This window comes from Pungitius pungitius, chromosome 3 (genome assembly GCF_949316345.1).
Source record: "Pungitius pungitius chromosome 3, fPunPun2.1, whole genome shotgun sequence".
In the NCBI taxonomy this organism is placed as follows: domain Eukaryota; kingdom Metazoa; phylum Chordata; class Actinopteri; order Perciformes; family Gasterosteidae; genus Pungitius; species Pungitius pungitius.
Genome location: NC_084902.1, coordinates 461,071 through 484,068, shown reverse-complemented (window position 1 = coordinate 484,068; position 22,998 = coordinate 461,071). Strand labels below are relative to the sequence as shown.

At 42.3% G+C, this 22,998-nt stretch overlaps 2 protein-coding genes across 4 annotated transcripts; one reads left to right on the top strand and one right to left on the bottom strand.

Moving 5' to 3' along the window:
• The first annotated feature begins 425 nt into the window (after positions 1–425).
• On the top strand, positions 426–14,642 carry arrb1 (arrestin, beta 1). 3 transcript variants are annotated; one of them, XM_037462717.2, is made up of 16 exons: positions 426–664; positions 6,344–6,374; positions 6,664–6,724; positions 6,835–6,879; positions 7,486–7,682; positions 8,213–8,272; positions 8,347–8,414; positions 8,793–8,928; positions 9,796–9,880; positions 9,964–10,036; positions 10,265–10,402; positions 10,911–10,994; positions 11,790–11,813; positions 11,950–12,020; positions 12,381–12,429; positions 12,946–14,642. In XM_037462717.2, exons 1-16 carry the CDS (start codon positions 645–647, stop codon positions 13,058–13,060), a joined length of 1,257 nt encoding a protein of 418 aa, XP_037318614.1. In that variant the 5' UTR covers positions 426–644; the 3' UTR covers positions 13,061–14,642. The 3 variants fall into 3 exon arrangements, with proteins under 3 accessions (XP_037318614.1, XP_037318617.1, XP_037318615.1); XM_037462720.2 differs by lacking the exon at positions 12,946–14,642 and adding an exon at positions 12,585–12,939; XM_037462718.2 differs by lacking the exon at positions 11,790–11,813 and having other exon boundaries at positions 427–664.
• A 607-nt stretch (positions 14,643–15,249) lies between these two features.
• LOC119211704 (olfactory receptor 52K2-like) lies at positions 15,250–17,394 on the bottom strand. The gene has a single exon (XM_037462721.2). It carries the CDS (start codon positions 16,468–16,470, stop codon positions 15,379–15,381), a length of 1,092 nt encoding a protein of 363 aa, XP_037318618.2. The 5' UTR covers positions 16,471–17,394; the 3' UTR covers positions 15,250–15,378.
• Between the last annotated feature and the right edge of the window lie 5,604 nt (positions 17,395–22,998).

The window sequence follows — 22,998 nt, the reverse complement described above, 5'->3', positions numbered from 1 at the left end:
AAATGAGGAAATATTGATTAGCAATTAGCAGAAATATATTGGATTGTACGGCCGTATCACTTAATTTAGGCCTTTTATTTTGATGGAGGCTATTGTGTGTTTTTCAAAATAAAAGGTTTTAAAAATCTGGGAGCCGCACTACAGCACCGGCATCAGAGTATTGATTCTCGAGCCTTTTGACACTTTGAGGTGTTCTGTGGGACTACAATTGATCACATGGACATCTGTCTCTGTGACGCACGTCCACTCGTGTCCAACTTGTGATTCATGTTTATATTTCTGCTGCTGAAGGTCAGTCCAGCTGACATTAATGTCAGCGCCTGGAATAAAACCAACCCCTTTGGCGATTTTCATGTTTTCTCACATTTCTCTGCTAATGAGTGTGAATAGAGAGAGCGGGGGAGGGAGAGAGAGGACAGGAAGGGAGGAGGAGGAGGAGGAGGGGGGGGCAGAGTGCTGGAATCAGTCGCTTGTTCAGATGGAGGTTTTTCCTCCTGCTGAGGAGAATCTGACGGCATGACGACGACTTCCTGAGCAAGAGAGAGAGAGACGTCCTCCGCTCAGTTTCCACGGTGACAGCTTCCCTCCTCTTCCTCCTCCTCCTCCATCATCTCTCCGTCTGTCGACTCGTCAGCGTCGTCAGGATGGGAGATAAAGGAACCAGGTAATTTGATTTAGTGTTTGTTCCTTTTCATCATTCTGCTGTTTGTGTGTGTGTGTGTGTGTGCGTGTGCGTGTTGCTGGAACATCACATAACGTTCTGTCAGAACCTTCAGCAGTGTAACGTCAGTATGAGCACCACTGATGTTGTTTTCTTCATTACGTTTTCTTTTTTTCGCCTCTTATTTTGATAGTACGGACAGACAGGAAACAGACGGAGAGGAGTGTAATAGATGAATTGAATTACTCTGATAGGATGTATTCACGTTACTCATCCTTGATTAGCAAAAGGAACAAGTCACTTCCCTTCAACGTTACTATGGATTCTGGAGTCTTTACTGACACCCTCTACCATTCACCCTCTCTGAGTTTGCGGATCACATAAGTGGTTAAACTCTGAAATGAAGTATTTCTATTGTTGTGTATTGATAATCTGTGATACTGTTTAATGGTTCTCCTTCACAGAATCATGTGTCTTCATCTGACTCATCAGATGTGTTTCAGAGATTTAACTGTGTGATCAATCTGCTCCTCAATCAAAACTTCTCATTTATTTATTCTCATTTTAAACTTTGTTTGCAGTATGGCCCATAAAGTGTTCCTTAGAAACAATTCACTACAACTTGATGATGTCGTGATGTTTATTTGTGATGTGGTGTTTGTTGATGCTGTCGTTATGTTTGTTGATGATGTTGTGATGTTTATTTGTGATGTTGTGTTTGTTGATGCTGTCGTGATGTTTGTTGATGATGTCGTGATGTTTATTTGGGATGTCGTGGTGTTTTTAATGATGTTGTGGTGTTTGTTGATGATGTCGTGGTGTTTGTTGATTTTGTGGTGTTTGTTGATGATGTTGTTGTTTGTTGATGATGTCGTTGTGTTTGTAGATGATGTCGTTGTGTTTGTTGATGATGTCGTTGTGTTTGTTGATGATGTCGTTGTGTTTGTTGATGATGTCGTTGTGTTTGTTGATGATGTCGTGGTGTTTGTTGATTTTGTGGTGTTTGTTGATGATGTTGTTGTTTGTTGATGATGTCGTTGTGTTTGTAGATGATGTCGTTGTGTTTGTTGATGATGTCGTTGTGTTTGTTGATGATGTCGTTGTGTTTGTAGATGATGTCGTTGTGTTTGTTGATGATGTCGTTGTGTTTGTAGATGATGTCGTTGTGTTTGTAGATGATGTCGTTGTGTTTGTAGATGATGTCGTTGTGTTTGTTGATGATGTCGTTGTGTTTGTTGATGATGTCGTTGTGTTTGTTGATGATGTCGTTGTGTTTGTTGATGATGTCCTGGGGTCCGTTTGAAGAAGCAGGTTCAGTGTAAACTCAGAGTTTGTTCACCTTGAGATGTTTCAGAAAGGGAGGTAACTAAAGCTCAGGGTCGCTATGGTAACGGAGTCTGTGAACCTCACCTGGTTCTTTCACAGGCTCCTCCCCCTGACAGCAGCCAGCCAATGACACAGCGCGCTCATTCATTCATTCATCTTTCACTAATGAATCAGTTTCCACATATGAACAAAGATCCTGTGACGTTAAAGACTGAAGTGTCTTCTGGAACATGGATGTCCTTGTTGGACGATCCTGTTGATGAAGTTTTACTTCACAGGGTGTTAAACGTTGGAGAGAATATTGAGCCCTGATTCGATTTATTGTCATTTACAGATAAATACTTGCTTCTTCAGTCCATCAAATATGTCCAAACCTCCCTGTCCTCATATGACTAACGTCCCCCATCGTGGACGTGCTCTCTCATCACAGCACATTCTTTGTGTCGTATCACGTTTCCTTTACAACGTGATGGAGAATATTAGTAAAGCTGCTGTTTGCAGAGCTGTGAGGAAACGTCTTTGTTCCCTGGACACAAACCAGTGAGAACCATTAAAGAGGAATAAAACACATTATAGGTCCAGTACCATTGGACCGGTTAGTGTTCTAGTGGTTAAATATGAGCATGGTGTGTGTTTCCAGCATGTGTGTAGTGTGTTCTAACACAGTGAATTAGTCACACGTTTGTTTTATGATGAGTTTGTACATTAAATATTAAGCCTTGTTTCTGTCTTTTGCTGCAGTAGCGTGTTGCTTTGGTTCTAATGACGGTTCAAACTCCGTACGCTTGCATTAATATTTACACCTCAACAGGGGGGACGTATGCGATTGTTTGGGGTGGTTGCCATGGTAACTCGTATCATGACTCCTTTCATGCTGCCTTCAGTGCAGGCGCTCAACTCTGAGTCAAACTACTCAGAGTTGATTGAACCAAATCTAAACAGCTGATCTGAAACCCAAAACTCAGAGTTTAGGGTTTGACTGAGAGTTTGTGAACCTCCTTCTTGAAACGGACCCCTGGTGTTTTTTGATGATGTTGTAGTGTTTACAGTCAGGTCCATAAATATTTGGACATTGACACATTTTTCATTATTTTGGCTCTACACCACAACAATGGAGTTGAAATAAAGAAAGAAGATGTTCTTTAAGTGCAGACATTCAGCTTTAATTTGAGGGGATTTACATCCAAATCAGGTGAACAGTGAAGGAACTACAACAAACTCAAATGTGGCCACCCTCTTTTTAAGGGACCAAAAGTAATTGGACAAATTAATATAATCCAAAATCTAATTGTCACTTTTAATACTTTGTTGAAAATCCTTTGCGGTCAATAACAGCCTGAAGTCTGGATTCCATAGACCTCACCAGACGCTGGGTTTCGTCCCTGGTGATGCTCTGCCAGGCCTCTACTGCAACCGTCTTCAGTTCCTCTGCTGGTTCTTGGGGCATTTTCCCTTCAGTTTTGTCTTCAGCAAGTGAAACGCATGCTCAACTGGATTGAGGTCAGGTGACTGACTTGGCCATTGCAGAACATTCCACTTCTTTGCCTTAAAAACCTCCGTGGTTGCTTTCACAGTATGCTTCGGGTCATGGTCCATCTGCACGGTGAAGCGCCGTCCAATGAGTTCTGAAGCGTTTGGCTGAATATGAGCAGATAATATTCCCCGAAACACTTCCGAATTCATCCTGCTGCTTTTGTCAGCAGTCACATCATCGATAAATACAAGGGAACTAGTTCCATTGGCAGCCATGCATGCCCAAGCCATAACACTCCCTCCACCATGCTTCACTACCTCCTGGAGAGGGTTCTTGATCTGGCCAACTGTGAAGGGGTTTTCTTCACCAGGGAAATGATTCTTCTGTCATCTTTAGGCCTTCTTTCTTCTTAAGAATGTACCAAACAGTTGATTTGGTCACACCTGATGTTTTGCTCTCTCTCTGATGGTTGTGTTTGGATTCTTCAGCCTAATGATGGCTTGCTTCACTGATAGGGACAGCTCTTTGGACTTCATATTGAGAGTTCACTGTAACAGATTCCAAACACAAATACCACACCTGAAATGAACTCTATACCTTTTATGTACTCCGTGTAGATGATATAACGAGGGATTTACACACACCTGACCTTGGAACAGCTGAGCAGCCAATTGTCGAATTCCTTTTGGTCCCTTAAAAAGAGGGTGGCCACATTTGAGTTTGTTGTAGTTCCTTCACCGTTCACCTGATTTGGATTTAAATGCCCTCAAATTAAAGCTGAAAGTCTGCACTTAAAGAACATTTTCATTATTTCATTTCAACTTTTCTAATGAGAAAAAAAGTCAACATATTCATGGCCCTGACTATATTTGTGGTGTTTGTTGTTGTGTTGTTTGTTGAAGATGTTGTGGCCCTGTGTAATGGTAAGGCAAACACTGAAGGAAATTACAGCTAACAGCTAATGCTAGCTAGCTCAGTCAGAAACGAGCATTTGTAATTTCTACTGTAAACCCTGTTTAACTGGACCCACTTGAGCTGAATACTTTATTCATGTTGAAATGAGCTGAACCCAACATGCAACGTAACCCAATGTTACCCTACGTTAGGTAATGTGGGTTAATCTTGGTTAATCTTGGGTAAACTTGCCTAACGTAAACGCAGTTGATCTTGGGCAAACTGTATTACTTCAAACGGAGGCCGCTGAGGTTCCACACAGAACCTCCGTGGTGTTTGTGTGTCTGCAGGCTGAATGAGGAGAATATTAATGAGAGGACTGTGATGGCTCAGACATACAGAGCAGCTCACTCCTCGTCCTCATCCACAACAAAGCTTAGTGAGGAAGATCTGAAGATCTCAAAGGTTGTGAACTTTATGTTTCCATCTGAGCGGAAACTTTAGCTCCAATCTATTTTCAGTTTCTTTCTTTTCAGAAACGAGAAGACTAAATGAACTAACTTAAATAAAGCAGGATACATTGGATCATAACTTGCCGATTAAAAGAGGAAATGTTAAAAATATCAATTAATTTAGTCAATTTATTAGTGAAAGTAAAAAAAACTAAATGATGATTCTGGCAGACAAAAGCGAAACACAAATTGAGACTTTATCAGTTATAAGTATTAATTGAAACATCAACAACTCCGTCCAATCTCTCATATGTATTAAATAAATATTAGTTTGCTAAATATTTTGGTCTGTAAAGCAGTTTGCTTTACATGAGAAACATCTATGAAGCTGCTCATTATGTCAAGGATCTTTAACGTATGACATTAAATACTTGTTTGCTTTTCTCTACGTGTAAAATATAAAAGTGAGGTGCAAATATTTGTCACAGTTGAGGTGGCGGAAGTGCAATAATAATATTGTAGTATTTAATGTGTTATCTTGCAGACTGAGCAGTTTTGCCTTTAGTACCTTTGATGTGATCATGTCATAGTGTCCAGGTGGGATGATGATGAGGATGATGGTGTCGAGGGAGTCTTCAGGCAGCGAGCTGACACAACAAGCAAATATTGATCAGTCAGTTTATGTTTCAATCGATTGAGAGCAGAACTTTTCCACTTCACCTTTAAACATTACGTGGTATTATATATTATGTTCATCACATCCAAGCTTTGCCTTTAATAACAGTAATAATAATAAAGGTAATAAGGGGTTAGACATGAGGAGAATGATTAGTCCAATCATTTATAAGGTCATTTATATTATCCACCATACACTTTATTTTTGTTTTTGTGATTATGATCATTGATGAATTGATAGTTTATTCTGATGCTCCGTCACAAACGTTGATTGGACTAATTGTGGAGACGATGACGAACAGCTAGCAAGCGCACCGAATGTTTTCCCAGGAGCCTCGGCGGTTTCCAGTAAAATGGAGTCCTGATGCTTCTGATTGATGAAGGTCCATTCAGGAGGAGGCTGAGAGCTAATGGAGCTGTGGCAGCTAATTTATACACAAGGGGAGGGGGGCATTAGAGACAGGAAGCTGATGGTGGTGATGATAATGATGAGGATGATGATGAGGATTGACAGCAGGGGAACAGAGGAAACCTGCTCAAACTTCAGCTATATTTATGTAGGATCATATGACAAAATATATATTTTGGGGCAGAACACTTCTTAAAAATGAGGACATCGGAGAAAAATACATTTTGATCAGACATGAGCAGGAACACGAAGTAATATACATAAACAGTATGTTAATAAGTCAGCATCCCCTCCTATCAGCCAATCAGAGACAAGAATCACACAATAACAATACAAACAGGATAATTAAAAAAAAACAGGAAACACGTGGATGTTTTTAAGATGTTTTGTTGCTCTGATGATTAAACTACGATCGTTTTGGTTGACCTTTGTTTACTACCTGTTTTTTTCAGAGTGTTTAAGAAAGCCAGTCCCAATGGAAAGGTGAGTCATCATCTCCTTAAAGTATATCTTGAAACACACCTGTAACACACTTGAGACACCTCAAACACCCTTGAAACACCTGAAACATAAGACCTAAGACACAACTGAGACACACCCTAAACACACCTGAGATGCAACTGAGACACACCTGAGAACACCTGTGTGACGTAAAACACACCTGAAACATTTGAACAACGTTTCAGCTATAATCAGGACACGATCAAGGGTTTCATGGATGAATGGCCTAAAAATTGACTCTCTCTTGATTGGCCGCTGTTCTGCCCCACAGCTCACAGTATATCTGGGAAAGAGAGACTTTGTGGACCACGTGGACCTGGTGGAGCCAGTTGGTGAGATCACCTGTTACTGATCTCCATGTGTTTGGTTTGTTGTTCCATCAAACCTTCTGTTTTTGAATTTACTCTTTGAAAGCAGCTGATCCTTCATCTTCTTCCTACAGACGGCGTCGTCCTGATTGACCCAGAGTACCTGAAGGAGAGGAAAGGTGAGACATCTGAACCTCCAGCCACTTCAAAGCAACGATATACAGTGGATTGGTTTCCTAACTCTAGCATCTAAATGCAGTTTTTTATTTTCTATCACAGATTAAATAACTTTCCCAAATGAGTTGTCAAAAATGTTCTTGATATACAATGTCTCCACTGGAATGAGATGTGGTAGAACGTTATTAGAGATCACTTCTGGTTCGACTACTTTGTTGCATACCTGTTCTACCAAATAGTGTTGTCTATTGTTGTTTTGTTAGAATTTGTTTTAGGTGTAAAACAAGCCATTAACATTACTCACACAATGACATTTGTTTCTTCTTAATCTCATGAATTCTCAATGGATCCCAAACAACCTGTTGGAGGTTTGTTCGGCCTCAGGGAACTCCTCTCAAATATGCTGTTTGCTCTTCATCTTAAACACCTTCTGGAGTTCCTCAGGGAAGCATCCTGGAGCATCTGTTCTTCATATCAAACCTTATTACATAAAATATGAATACATTCCTTCGCTTTTGGCTATTGTAGCCACACAGGATGTGATACTGTGAGTATCAGTTATTGTTCATGTATCCGGAGGTCATTGTTGTGTTTCTCGTTCTCTTCAGTGTTTGTCACTCTGACCTGTGCCTTCCGATACGGACGAGAAGACCTGGATGTCCTCGGACTGACCTTCCGCAAAGACCTTTTTGTGGCCAACGTACAGGCCTTTCCTCCCCCGGCGGAAGAGAAGAAGAGTTTGACTCGTCTTCAGGAGCGGCTGATCAAGAAACTGGGAGAACAAGCCCACCCGTTCACCTTTGAGGTACCGAGCCGCCTTCACCTGGAACACTGTTGTTTCCTTGTTCAGAAAGCAGAATTATGAAAACATTTTCTGATCTAAGAAAATAGTTCGGCATTTTCCTTTTTGTCAGTGAACCTAGACACCAGCTGAACAACGTAACTGGTTGCTAGAGTCAATGTTCACAACACAGTGTTCAAACGTTATCCAGATCATCGCTGACACTCATGAATTCATTTTTTTCCAGTACTAGACCATCACTGACACTTCAGTATCCAGTATTGTCAATATATTTGTAGTGTGTTAGTGTGACATTATCTCAGGACAAATGTTCCGTTGGTCTGGATACAAATGATTCCTTCTCAGGAACTCAAAGAGCTGCAGGAACCAGGTTGTAGCTTGAGTTCCCTTAACATCAGCATATGTAGTTATCATGCCTTTAATGTGACTCACAGAGAAGCACAGGATGATGGCGCTTTTGAAAAGGGTCTGGTGCAGAAGAATATTCGGGAACCACCGATGGAGGCAATAAATATCTGTGTTTGTGTTTTCAGATCCCTTTGAACCTGCCATGCTCCGTAACCCTACAGCCGGGCCCCGAGGACACGGGGAAGGTAGAGACATCCGCGAAGAGCTCCTCAACAAGGGCAATGTTCTCAATGTCTTCAATGTTCTCGTTTGTCTTCAGGCCTGTGGAGTCGACTTTGAGGTGAAAGCTTTCTGTGCCGAAAACGTTGAAGAGAAGATCCACAAAAGGTACAAGTTTGACAAAATCAAGAAACAAATTGTAAATGAAATGGAGAAAGCTTCCTGCAAAGAGAGAGAGAGGAACACGGCTGCAGCACAGAGGCAACCAGAACCAGAACCACACCAGATCAGAATGTGAGCTGCTCATAGTCAAGAGTCAGGTCCAGTATCGCTGAGTTCTAGAGGTCAGTAGGTCATGTCTGACAACAGACCAGAGTCTTTTCCTTCATGACATTCACGTCACGGTTGGTCACATTCTTATTAGAAAATGGAGGATGGACCAGACCAACGTGTCCCTGAAGAGGGGGGGTGTCAGGTAAAGAACACCTCCTCCTCCGGTTTTCCTCTGCCAGGAGGAGTACGATCATCAGCGTTGTGTTGTTGCAGGAACTCAGTGCGTCTGGTCATTCGAAAGGTTCAGTACGCTCCGGAGAAGGCCGGCCCTCAGCCGACGGCAGAAACAACCAGACAGTTTCTGATGTCCGATAAACCTCTGCACCTGGAGGCCTCTCTGGACAAAGAGGTAACACCCAGGTGTTTATTAAAGCAATAAGCTACTTGAGGCTGTACTTTATCTTCAATAATGTAACAGTTTGAGGGTGTAGTTAGGCCTTCGAACGGTTACATTATTGAAGATAAAGTACAGCCTCAAGTAGCTTATTGCTTTTATAACACATTACCAGCCTTTCAGCACAAAATAGTTGTAGCCACCAAACGTTGTGTGTCACATGTCATCAGTGTAGAGACAAATAGTCCCCTACGTGCATGTAAACAGCATCGTGTCCCTCACCATCTCATTCATTCACATCATGACTCCACCTTAATGTCCTGTTGTGAAAGCTCACGTTGCCTCAAAACGATCATTTGGGGGATTTCCGGGTTTTTCCGGCAATCACCACCAAGCTAAAAGCTAAAATGTCAACTAACGGTCGCACAAATGTGTTACTTTGAGTGCGCAGTGATAAGGAACAATGGGTCAATGTGAACAGGTACTGTACATTATCGCTGAATAATGCACCCCGTGACTCACTCTCAACCAATCAGAGCCCTGGATTTCATCTACACATATTATAAGTATATATTTATCCATGTATATATATATATTTATATGAGATTTATACTCTTAGTAAAACTACAAGATGAAGTTGAAAATTAACTTGTTTACATATATTTTCTTATTCAATTCCATCAGAAAGTGTGTCCAGACTTTTAACGTACTGTAATAATAATAACAATGCTGATAATATTAATAATGATAATATAATGAGGCTAATTACAATAGTGACAATAATAATAATAACACAAATAATAATGTCAATAATAACAATGATCATTATTATGCAAATAAATCTAACAAAAACAGTCATCATAATAATTATGTTTCTCTCAGATTTACTACCACGGAGAGCCGATCAGCGTCAACGTCCACGTCACCAACAATACAAACAAGACCGTGAAGAAAATGAAGATCTCAGGTACTTGAAGGCACCAGTTCCTTCTCTCTATGCATCGGTACGGTTTGCGTTATTGATCGATATGTTGATTTGTGTTTCCACAGTGCGACAGTATGCAGACATCTGCCTCTTCAACACGGCTCAGTACAAATGCCCTGTGGCCACCGAGGAGTCCGAGTCAGTCTCTTTTCTCTCTAGTTACATTTAGACAGAACTCTCCAAAGGTCCACCTACTTGTTCTAGAGCTTTCTGTAGAGTCACCTTTCCTCAGTCTATCCTGATGTTGTGATGTTTCCTGGGCCCTTGAAGGTCCACAGAGGATTGGTTGCCCAGTTAGAATAGTTAGAAGTGGATCCGGTCAGAAGTTTATATCTGGCTTAATCTTTGTGGGTGTTCTGTCTTCAGTGACGTCGTCGCTCCCAGCTCGACGTTCTGCAAAGTTTTCACCCTCACCCCGTTTTTGGCCAACAACCGAGAGAAACGAGGCCTCGCTCTGGACGGGAAACTGAAGCACGAGGACACCAACCTGGCCTCCAGCACCCTGTGAGTCCGGCGGCAGTCGTGACGCTTGGAAGCCTGCATGAGAATGAGTGTCAGAACTGGATGACTGAATTTAGGCATTGAAGGATGCTTTGGAGATATTTTGGGGCCTATGTCGGACCTTTCTTAAATAATGTAGGTCTTTAATCAGAAGACAAACTGGTCCTGATCCAGGGGGCTGGAGGAGGGCATTTATCCAAAATATCCCATCAGAGCCAAAGCCCAATTCTCCGACAGACGTTATCCTTAAAAACAAACTGCAAATCTGAAGCACACCGCTCTTTATGCTGACTATTCGTTTGACCTTCTGGATTCCTACTAGGACTTTCTACTCCGGAACTTAACCGACCCCACCAAAAAAAAGATTACACAGGCAGAGTAGAAGGTGTGGAGGATGTTGGTGGAGAGAAGGTGGTGTTTAGTATGGAGGGTTCAGGTGGAGCAAAAGCCTGAAGAAGGTTGTCCAGCAGTGATGGACAACCAGTGACTGATGGATATCTGTCTCCGTCAGGTTGAGAGATGGAGCCAACAAGGAGATCCTCGGCATCATCGTGTCCTACAAAGTCAAAGTGAAGCTGGTGGTGTCTAGAGGCGGGTCAGTGTTTCACTTATTAGAATATTCATCTGTCATATCATCAAAGACGAAGAGTGAACTGTAATTTCTGTTTTTGTTTTTTTTAACTTACTTAAACTTGTGATTCATAAATAAAAATGAACTAAACTCATCTGTGGCCACTTCAAATGTTGTATTATATCATGCTACTGTGTGACTTTATGTTCATCCAGAACTCGTTAAAGGACTTAGTTACTTAGTCAAACGATACTCTGCTACGCTGTTAGCTACCCTCGGTGGTTTACTTTTGTATTTACTGTGTTGCGTTATTAACGGCACTGTTTCCTAAATTTCCTTTCTTATTCTGTAAAAGGACGCTTAAAACGTATAAAACATTGTCCCAACTCAGGGAGACCTCCATCGTGGTTGTAAACACAATTCTTTGGGAATATTGACAAAATAACTATCAAAGCTGTCAACACATCCGGGACCCAGGTTCTGGCCTTCAAAATAAGAGAGAGATCAGCCTGAATAAATCTTCTTCAAAACACAGAGAAACTCTCATCAAGTCCCCTTCATATGGTAATTAGACGTAGATGTTCATTTATAGTCATGAAACTCAACAATATGAAAACATTACGTTTTGGGGGAGATCGCTGACGAAGTTCCGCTCAAGCGTCCGGCTTAGGAAACAGTGACGTTAGTTACTCTTGTTGTTCCTGTGTGGAGAGGAACCCCCACCCCCCCGTTGGTGATGTCACCGACTGAATGAGTAGAATCTCTTTGAAGATGATAGTTTCTCATGTTTATTGATTTCTATTGATTCATTGATTTCAGGCTCCTGGGAGATCTGGCGACTAGGTAACTGCTCATGTTCTGTTACACCTCTGAGATCAACGATGATCAGATTTACCGAGGTCACCTAAACATCTCACGGACAGATGTTTCCGATAGTTATGGTTGTGTTCATGACTACAGCGGATGGTTTGTGTTTCAGCGACGTCTCTGTGGAGCTGCCGTTCACGCTGATGCACCCGAAGCCGCTAGAAGAGTCTGTCTACAGGGACGGTGGGTCGAGGTCACGTCTTGGTCCCGTTTTCGGTCCTGGTCCTGATTCTGAACCACTCACAGAACTCAAATTCCCATTGAGGGTCACAAGTCACATGACTGCAATTAATGACATTTATTTCCACCTCTAAATCACATTTACAGTTACATTACGTTACATCTTTGTATTACATAGGACTGAATTTAAGACAAGTCACCAAAATTGGAATTTATTAGCCTCTAACTGAAGGTCCACGTCGCAGCTGAATCCTTCAATCATGTCGACTGGAAACATTCTGACTGATGAGTTTCATACATATGCTCATCATTGTCATCACTAAGTTTATTGATTAAAAGACATCTCTCTCTATCGCTCTTCAGCTCCTGATGAAGCTCCGATCGACACAAACCTGATTGAGTTTGACACAAAGTAAGTCTCTGTCTCTCTTCCTGTCTCTCTGCTATCTGTCTCCCTCTCTTTTTGTATCTCTGTCTTCCTGTCCCGATTGTCTCTGCCGGGGTTTACTGCCTTGTCGATATCAGCGTTTCACTAGCAGAGTTCTTAATGCGTCTTAATGCTCACAGGAAATGAGCTGAGAGGAAGTCTGTCGGCTCGGAGAGGAGGATGATGGAACCAGACACACACTCATGAAGCACAGCTCCAGTCAAACCTGCCAATAATCACAAAAGCCTTCTGTACATTTTGCAAGAAACTTGTTCTTCGTTGGTCACCTGACTTTTGTATGTGATTTTAACCCAAACGACAATCCCTGTTAAAGCTCATCTCCAGTAATCAGAGTCTTTAAACTGCTGGACCACCAAATATTCACTTAACATGACGGTTTGGTCAGATGTCTCCTGAGTTCTTCTCACTTCTGGACTCTCGTTTCCTTTCATGGATTTCTTATGACACCCCTCCTCCTGCCCCCCCCCCCTTCTCTCCCAGCGACGATGACATAATCTTCGAAGACTTCGCCCGCCAGCGGCTGATTGGTGGAGCGAAGGAAGACAAGGAAGAAGACGAGGAGCCGGCGGACTCACCCAAACTGGACGACAGATAAAGGCCCGCCGCGCCGCTGCCGTCTCAGTGAAGCTGGTGGAGGTTGTCCCGCCGCCCTCCAAACACCCGGCGGTGCCGTATTTGTGTCCCTCGTTCATGTCCGACTTTCCTGCCTCCTCCTGGAGGTGTAAAAAAAGCTAGATTACCGCCACACAGTCTTGTCTTTCAGAGGGAGGCAGCTCCTCCGCCGCCGCCAACCCCCCCGGACGGCGGGCCGACCTAGGCGGTGGACGCCATCGCGGCCACCAGCATGCCTCCAAAATGTCCCTTTGTCCTACGTGTCTCCACTAGGGAGAGAGCCGGAGTAACGTTGTGTCCAGAGTAGTTTCGTGTGTTGTGTCAGAGTGTCTTCCTCAAGCTCTCTGGAACAGTTCAGCCATCGAACCCCGGGACAACCCAGAGGCCCGTCAGAGGGAGCAGATCCATTGGCCGAGATGGAGCCTGTGGCCGAGTGTGCATGAAATGCTCTGAGGCTTCATCATCAACCTTCACAGAGGACGGCCGTGGCTTTAAAAGGGTTTCATGAGGATCTCCACCGTGGACTCACCTTCACTGTCCCTGAAGCAGAGCGCCTCCTCTTCACGTCCCCCAGGAAGTCCTTTAATCAACAACAACAGTTGCTAAGATCGGATCATGTATAGATCTACTGGCTGAACTCCATGTTTAACTAGGTTCACAGTAGATTATTCAGTCAATAAAGTCAACCAACAATTCATCCATAGCTAGTTAGCTAGCAGATCATCGACAACCATCGTACAGCATGTTGACATCATCGATGGATGATGACAGATGTGGTTCTGCTGAATGTTCATATGATGCTGCTAAAGCTAAACCGAAGAACCAATACCAATATGAAACTACAACATCCATCTGTGTTAGCTAGTAGCTAATAGCTGCTATCGGTAGCTACTGCAATCATCCGATCATTCCTGATTATAATCAATAATAATTATCTTTGCTACTAGCTAGTAAAGATCAATCGATGGATCATTTATCTATTTCTCCATCCACCTATGCGATTATCTATCTCACATTTCTTAAACATTCAAACATAAATTTAATTCCCTAATTTATCCCTTTCAGGAACTTTGTTAGGCTGCTCTGAAAGAGGAATTTAATAGAAATAAAATATAATCTATTTTTAATGATTCTTAAAATAATCAGCAGAAATTTGTAAACAAAAAGTGTGCAAAAACACTGGAATGGTCCTTTAGTGGACTTTAAGGCTAAAAGGAATTAAAACAAATGTTATTAAACCTTTAATCTCAGAATCCAGGTTAAACGATTGTGTGTCTGTGTGTGTGTGTGTGTGGGTGTGTGGGTGTGTGTTATGGTTGTGTTTACCTGAATGAACTGCGACATCACAGGATAAAGATCAAAACTTCTACGTTTTTAACATTATCTGCATACATTTTATTTTGAAAGGGCCTGTATGTTATTGCAATCAGTTGGTCATTTTCTATAAAGGCCATAGAGGGAGGCGGAGGGGCTGGATTCAATCCCAGCTGACATCCTCCTGGACCAGTCTGCATGTTATTCTATGTTATTCCACTACATCTTTAATTAAAGGACGTTTATGGCTACCTCTTTGTGTGTGTTTCATAATTGTTTTCAAGATTATTATGGAACACAAACCAATGAATTGTTCTTAAAGAACATTTTACATTGTAGAAATCAAACCGTTTTCTGGTGATTTGTTCTCTTTCACTTGGAAGGAGGAAGGAAACTCAATATCAACTAATATAACAATATAACTTTTGGCACCTAATTATTTTAGATTGCTATTCACACATGCTCTGACTGCGAATTAGGTACCCCTACGTAGTTGTTATGTTGTCATTATTGTACTGTCTTCTGCACCAACCGCCAAGTCAAATTCCATGTATGTCTAACATATGATGGCAATAAACGTTTCCTGATTCCTGATTCCTAAAAATCTTCCCAATTTAAGTTTGATGGAGAAAAATCAGCACACAACAGAAAGTTGTATTTACACCTTACGCTAATGCTTGATAAAGCTAATGCCTATATAACTATACAAGCTATCGTAAAGCTTATGTTTGATCAAAATAACGCCTCATGTTAAAGCTATTTTAAAGCTAATGCTAACTATACACAGGTAATGCTTAATAAAGCTATGGATAACGTTACCAACCTGCTAATGCTCACAAAGCTTACGATACAAAAGAATAGTTGCAGCAGTCATTTATTCCCTTCTTTCTTCTCCTTTGTTGTAGATGAGGTGAAGTTTGAGTTCATATAGAATCTGTGACTCAAAGAGACAAGAAGACCAAACTGAGGGATTTGGAACCGTCTTTGTCACGTCTTGGTTGTACCAGCAGCAGAAACCCTCAACGTGGTCATTTTCTTTGCTCTGAAAAGCCTTAGAAAGCCGCTGCGGATCTCCTTGGTCCGGACGCCGTAGATGACGGGGTTGATGGTGGCCGGCAGCAGAATGTAGGCCACGCCCATGAGGGTGTTGGCGTTGGTCGGCATGTTGATTTTCAGGTTGTGAGAGAGGAAGGTGACGCTCCCCACCAGGTAGAAACACATCATGACCATCAGATGAGTGCCGCACGTGTGAAAGGCCTTGCTGCGATGCTCGCCGGCGGCCGCCGCCCTCAGGACGGCACCCAGGATCTTCACGTAGGAGAAAAAGATGAGTGGTATGTCCACGCCCACGAAGCACACGATCACAGCCAGGCCGGCCGCTACGTTTCTCTCTGTGCTGCCACACGCCAGGCTGACCAGCGCCATGTGGTCACAGTAGCAGTGGAGGATCACGTTGGAGCCACAGAACTGCAACGAACCCGCCAGCGCCACCAGCGTGGCCATGACGGAGCCGCTGCGCACCAGGGCGAAGAGCAGCAGCTTGGCCAAGGCGGACGCGCCCACCAACTCGGTGTAACGCAGCGGCCGGCAGACGGCTGCGTAGCGATCCAGCGCCATGGCCAGCAGCAGCGTGGACTCCAGGGACGACAGGAAGTGGGTTGAGAACATCTGAGCCAGGCAGCCGGCCAATGAGATGTGGTCCCAGTCGAAGAGGAGGCCCAGCAGCATCTTGGGCACGATGGCAGTCGCCGCCAGGAGGTCGACCGCACAGAGTGCGGCGATGAGGGCGTACATGGGGCTGTGCAGGCTCTCCGTGCAGAGCACCACGAGGACCAGCAGGCCGTTCCCCAGCAGCGCCGCCAGGAAGGAGGCGCAGAGCGGCAGCACCAGCAGCTCCCGCTGCTTCTGCAGCCCGTCGAAACCCCGGAACAGGAAGGAGGTGTGGGAGAAGTTCCGGCCCGCAGAAGCCTCCATCGCGGCGCCTGCTTCGGCCCGAGCGCACAGCGGCCTCAGAGGAAGCAACACAAGAGCATTCAGAGGACCGACTCCGTTACCTTTTTGCAGACAACTCAAAGTCATTGTGTAAATATTACGTATATTATCATATGCTGATCAGCCTGGCAGAAGCTCGTTATAATGACACGTTTATTATTTACTTATAGTAAAAAAGGTACTAATGTAACACCTGTAACTCAGCACCCAACACTTTAGGATCAATGTGTTTCCAGACCAAATATTTGAAAAATGTGAGTCAGAATTCTGTTCAGCTCAGAATCTTCTCTCAGGAAGACGAATGAGCTGCAGATGTTCCACCTTCGGTTCACATCCTCTTTATCACAAGCTTTATGTTTTAATAGCTTTTACTTTACTTTAACTATGTTTTACCTATGTTTTGCTCGCTCTGTAAATAAATATAAAATGTATTATTATTATTAGATATCTTCACCATTAGTTTAAATATTTTAAACATATTTAATGATGCATTAATACATTTTTGTCTCTAACAAAGAAGCCTTTCATTTCTATCTAAAAGTTTTGTGACTTACTTCCACAATACAAAGTACAATACACGAGTTTGTGATTTTTAAATACATACTTATACGATGTATTCATACATTATTAGAATTTGTATTGAATGAAAGCATATAGTTGTTAATGTCTTACTAAAAAAGTAAAGATGGTAATATCAATGTATTAAGACATTCATATTTCAGTGTGCACATGTTCTTGTTTGAAAACCTTCAACTTTAAAACGTATTAATACTCAAAGTACTGGTGGAACTCAATGAGTAACAACTTCACTAATTTCAATCTAATTATTCACTTGTAGGTGAGTTATATTTCACAATAAAAGCATGACAGAAAATGGAGGATTCAAACCTTGAACCTTGAAACGTCTTTTCAGAACGTCTGATCTTCAGTTTCCTTCAAACTAAATATTTACAGGTATTTGCAGGTTTTTCTGTGAAATTTAATCCGCAAGTAAAAGAGCAGTAAAAGTAATAGTGAAAAAAAGTGAAGTATCTCTGCAGTTAAAATATTTTAATTATAATGATAATGAACACCATAACTTAAGCAATATGTTGGGCGCATTTACGATGAAATTTGACTACTTTAATATAATCTAATAAAAAACTCCATGTCTGGTTAGTTATTGAACACAGTTAATATCAGAAGAATAAACCAAACTGATCTATATTATAATATCTATGAATCATATTCCTACCTGCTGAAGTTCCTCAGATGGTTGACAGGAGGGACTCGGCTCGTCTTATTATACCGGAGCCCAAACGTCCCACAGGAAGACTGATCCTAAACGCAGCAGCACTCCGATTGGCTGAGTCAGAATCATTATTTATGTTCACTCATTATTAGAACACTTTAGTACACAATCCTTGTATTCTAGATCTATAAATATGATTAATTAATAATAGATGATCATATTTATAATTCATCATATTTATTATTCAACTAATTCATTAAGTAAAAATACCACAAATATGCCACAATGAAGAATGGTCATACCACGTCAAGACATACATTTTATCAACTTTTTCCTCACAATGAATCAAATCTGAAGCCTAAAGTCTGTTACTTCTCCACCTTTTGCTCCCTGCAATTATTTTCTATAAGTCTTAGATGATCGGTGCTGAGAAATCAAACAATTAACACGTTGTGATATTGAATCCTTGGACTAAACGAGCAGGATCTCCTCCGAGGTTTGAACTGTAGAATCAAATCACCGGTTCCTCCCGTTGGGGCCTTTCGCTTGTTGACGTTGTTCCTGCATGCCGATTGGCCACGAGCTCTGCACATGGGAGGACGCCGGGATTAAGGAGCTCTCGGTCAGACTGCTGGGACTTGGAGCTTAACAAGTTCTCCTTGACTCGGCCTCATTAGCAGATTTTCTTAATGAAGGAAGGACTTAGATTGAAACAGTTCTCCATCCTGAGTTGATGATTTAAAGTGAAGTCTGTATTTGTTTCCTATGAGCTTCGCCTAAACTCTGCTGTGAAATCCAATTCCTCAAAACAAGGAGGTAGTGTGGGCGAAGTCATAAAGTCGTTATGATGTGACTTATTGGTTTGAAGATGTTATTAAAGCCTCCAGTTCCGCGTTTGGCTGTTGCCATCTTGTTTTTATCAACCGATGAACAAACAAGAACTGAGGAGGACGTAACCATAACCCTGTCATTAACCGTTCAGCCCAACCCTAAAACATCCCCTGCTCTTTTCCTTTGACGTGGTGAAGACAACTTGCTGAAGGTCAAAGCGAGCATCAGAACGCGGAACAAAGGGGATTTAAGTGACTTTAACATGGTTGTTGGTGCCAGACGGGCTGGTCTCAGTACGTCACAAACTGCTGATCTACTGGGATTTAAACACACAACCATCTCTAGCGTTCATAGAGGATGGTCCCAAAAAGAGAAGACATCCAGTGAGCAGCATCTGTGTGGAGATGAAAGCCTTGTTGATGTGAGAGGTCAGAGGAGAACGTGCAGACTGGTCCAGATGATAGAAAGGAACAGGAACTCAAATAACACCTCGATACAACCAAGGACACACAACACCACAACGGACAATACAAGACTGGAGGAAGTTGCCTGGTCTGATGGGTCTCATTTCAGCTGAACATTCAGATGGTCAGAATGTAGAGCAAACAAGATCAAAGCATGGATCAATCCTGCCTTGTAACCAGAAAGACCACACCATCCACATCCACATCACACAGGATCTCAAATGGTCCATCAACACCTGCCCCCTGGTGAAGAAAGCCCAGAGGCTCTTCTTGAGGAAACTAAAGAAAGCCCAACTCACTTATATGCTGCTGCTCAACTTCCACAGGAGCACCATTGAGTCAATTCTGTGCCACTGCGCTGCCGTGTTGTGCACCAGCAGAGAGACCTGGCCCGGGTGGTCCCAGGACTCGGAGGATCATAGGGACCAAGCTCCCGACTGTGGATACGGTGTATGCTAGCCGCATGCTAGCCCTCTACACAAGAAGGCTAGCAACATCAGCTAGCAACATCAGCTAGGAGCCAACCATTGCCAGGTCACAGTCTGTTTGTCCCCTGCCACCAAGGAACAGGTTCACGCTCAAACAGACTGAGGAGCAGCTTCTTTCCCAGAGCTTCTATGTCCACCATAAAGAAAGTACATTTATTAAAAGGACAAAAAATAAAATAATTTGCCACTAGGGGGTAACGGGTAGTAGTTTTTAGTTCCCCAAGTATATCAGAACTGGGTCAATTAGGTCTAATATAGATCTGTCAATCAGTGTGAAGCCCCGCCCTAAAGCATTCTCCACTTTATGGTCTATTAGAGATCTGTCAATCAGCATGTAGCCCCGCCCATGTTTTTATCACCTGATCCGACTTGAACACTTTCACACCAGTGAGATCAGACTGAATGTTACAGTTTTTTTACAGTCGCTAGGGCACATTTCTCAATACTTCTCACTCACGGTCACTTTTTCAAAACTCTTCACACAGTTCTCATAAGCAACTTTCAGCTCGCCACAGCAGTTCATTTCACATTCAAAATGCACTAAAACTACGATGCAATTGAATGCATTTTGTGCCAAAGCAATAAGAATTGATCTTCAGTTTAGCCCACATATACTTCTGTTGTCCTCACTGTGTGAAGATTTTTGAAAAAGTGATCTAAGTATTGAGAAATGTGTCCGAGCGACTGTAAAAAACTGCAATGGTGATGATGTCATGGACCATGTGACGGCGTCACGCTGACACCTAGAGATGACACTACACATTACTGATTGTTCACATGATGTTTAGCAATAACGTTATTTTGAAAAAGTAAAGATATGAAGAAACATCTCTTTTACATTACATGTTATTTAGCTGACGCTTTTATCCAAAGCGACTTACATTGCATTATAGACCGTGCATTACATTTTAGCCTGGGGAGCAGTTAGGGGTCAGGTGTCTTGCTCAGGGACACTTCGACATGGCACATGGAGCAGCCAGGATTCAAGCCACCAACCTTGCGGCCCCCAGCGCACTGCACTACGCGCCATCATCTCTTAATTTATATAATTTGGGTAAATTGTTTATATTGTTAATATGATGAAAAATAAAATAATTAAAACACAGTTGAGCTGAGCACCATGAGATCTTTTTATTATATGGTTGCAATGGAACTGATCTTTTGTGTCTCTGTGTTCACAGATCCGTCTCCAAGGTTACACACCTGACATCAAACCATGAATAAAATAATTGAGAGGACTTCATTTATTATTGCCATTTACCAATAAATGTCTAAAGAGAAACAAGTAGTAGCTAGACAACACAAGACAGGATGACAGAAGACACATGGACAGAAAGCAGGAGGTCACAGGATAAGAGGACAAGAGGACATTGGAAAAATGATAGGACAAAAGACAAAAAAGCAGACACAGAACAGAAGATAGAGGACAAATAACGTGAGAAGCGACGACTAAGTGAAAATATATTGTAGGAGAGAAATACAGCGAATGTCCTGCAGAGAGCGCTGATAGAATGCAACCTGTGTTCCATCATGTCTGTGGGTTTCTTTGTGTGTTTGTATTACGTAGTCCCAGTTTGTCTTTATGATCCCAAGGGCCAATTAGTGTATAAATCCTTTAACTTCGTTTGATGGCGGTTTCAAGCCCATCTGGATAGAAACAAGTTGTTTTTCCCAACTTTCCATGACTATTTTATACTCTACAGGTTTTAATACAATGTATATTTATTTCTTTCCAGTGTGAATGAACCGCTGATTTCAGGTTGAGACTATTTTGAAGTCCCCTCGACTTAACTCTCAGGGGTCGTCTGGAGGTCCAAGCTCTGCTCTGAGGACATGTATACGTACGTGTGTTTACTGTATTGTTGGACAGTAATGAGTCCCGGAGGAGTCTGTGGACACTTGGACGCTCTAGAGGCTCAGACTGGCTTCACTAATGGGCCCAATTAGCAACCATGCGCTGCATCATTGAAGGATGCGCTGCTGTCACCATGGTTACAAGGAGAAACACAGCAGTGTTTGGGCTCCTGTGTGGTGACCACAGGAAGCTTCATCACTGTAATAAGTAATAATAATAAGTACAGGGAAATTATTGGCCTTACACACCTGTCTGTCTAACTTCATGGACATGTGTGTGTGTGTGTGTGTGTGTGTGTGTGTGCGTGTGTGTGTGAATTACACTGCAAGCGTACACGGATGCTATAGAAGCAATGTTTGTGGGTTTTTTTGATCTGATTGATTTACAGCCGTGGGTACCTGTAACATGGTAATGTGTGTCGAGATGGATGCCTTGCTTTGCACTGCAAACCGAGTCTACCTATGAGCACCAAGTATCCTAAGCCTAACAATTTAATGTTCTCACTACAGGTTTTTACAATCACTTTGATGCTATTTTCAGAAGCTTGATATCATTTTTCAACAATTTATTATGAAATACCACCGGAACATTATCGTTTTTTACAATCCCTTGGCCGCTAATTTCAATTGCTTGGATACAAAACACAAAAACCAAAGGTCATTTGTTCATTAAACTAAAATCACCTGTTCAATATGACTCAATGTAGCATCAAAGTACTGTTTCAAAATCACAGTTGAAATGGTTGTCCATTCATTTCATTACAATGATCCAACTATCAATCAATACAACATCTCAGAATGAGAAGTATTTGCTGCATAACCCTTAGTGCATAGTTTTATGGATACTGACAAACAATATTGTTTAGATCATGAGGTTTCAAAATGATGAGATCCGTTTACACCAATCAGGGTGGAGCATAAACCAACTGGACTACATCATGTGTTGATGTAACATTCTTTATCAGACACTGCTTCTACGGCCCCATGTTCCACTTCTTCACACCATGCTGCAGGCCTTTGACATTATGCTAATAATTGTTGTGTTACGTTGTTACGTTTTTAGATGTAATTGTTAAAGATTAACGTTAGCTGGTATCCCGGTACTGGTAGCTCCAACTCGTAGCCACGAATTGTGAGACCGGGAGGCGTGAAGGTCTGGCATCCCAGTGCCAGAGGTTACGCCGAGCAGATGTGGTGGCTTGGAGGAGGTGGGACGTCTCGGCGGCGTGAGCCTCACTGACTTAGGATTTCGATGGCCTAATGTAGGTAAGGTGGTCGCAAGTAACGCGCTTACGTTCGATCGGGTGTTACCTGACCTCGGCCATGTTTTACAATGCGTACTCGAGAACGAGACGAGTGGGTGCAGCTGTATTTATGGGAATACAGGAAGAAGCAGGTTGGAGGCGTGGTCCTGCTCCCGAAATTAAAATCACTAATTAGCAAATATAGTTTAAAACGGTAAATCCTAGATTGTCATGGTGTACTAGGACCCACAAAAACCCTGACAGAAACAGTTAGTGAACTACTGTGTTATGTATGTACGGACTGAATCTGTCTAAAATACGTGCTTCATGTAAGACTCTGACTTCACGTTTCAGCTAATCTAACAGCAAGCAGAAAGTGATGACACCATACAAATAATGAATACATAAATCAATACGTTTATATCTTCCTTTCAAATTCAGTCCATACAACATGGGATTGAGATGCGCATCACATTATGTACAGTTTTTATATCAAATCTGCT

Excerpts from the sequence above, each read along its gene's own strand:
- LOC119211704 (XM_037462721.2), bottom strand. The coding sequence starts at position 16,470 with ATGACTTTGAGTTGTCTGCAAAAAGGTAACGGAGTCGGTCCTCTGAAT.
- arrb1 (XM_037462717.2), top strand. The coding sequence starts at position 645 with ATGGGAGATAAAGGAACCAG. Across the intron at positions 6,725-6,834 it reads GGACCTGGTGGAGCCAGTTG|ACGGCGTCGTCCTGATTGAC; the intron begins GTGAGATCACCT and ends TTCTTCCTACAG. Across the intron at positions 10,995-11,789 it reads CTGGTGGTGTCTAGAGGCGG|GCTCCTGGGAGATCTGGCGA; the intron begins GTCAGTGTTTCA and ends CATTGATTTCAG.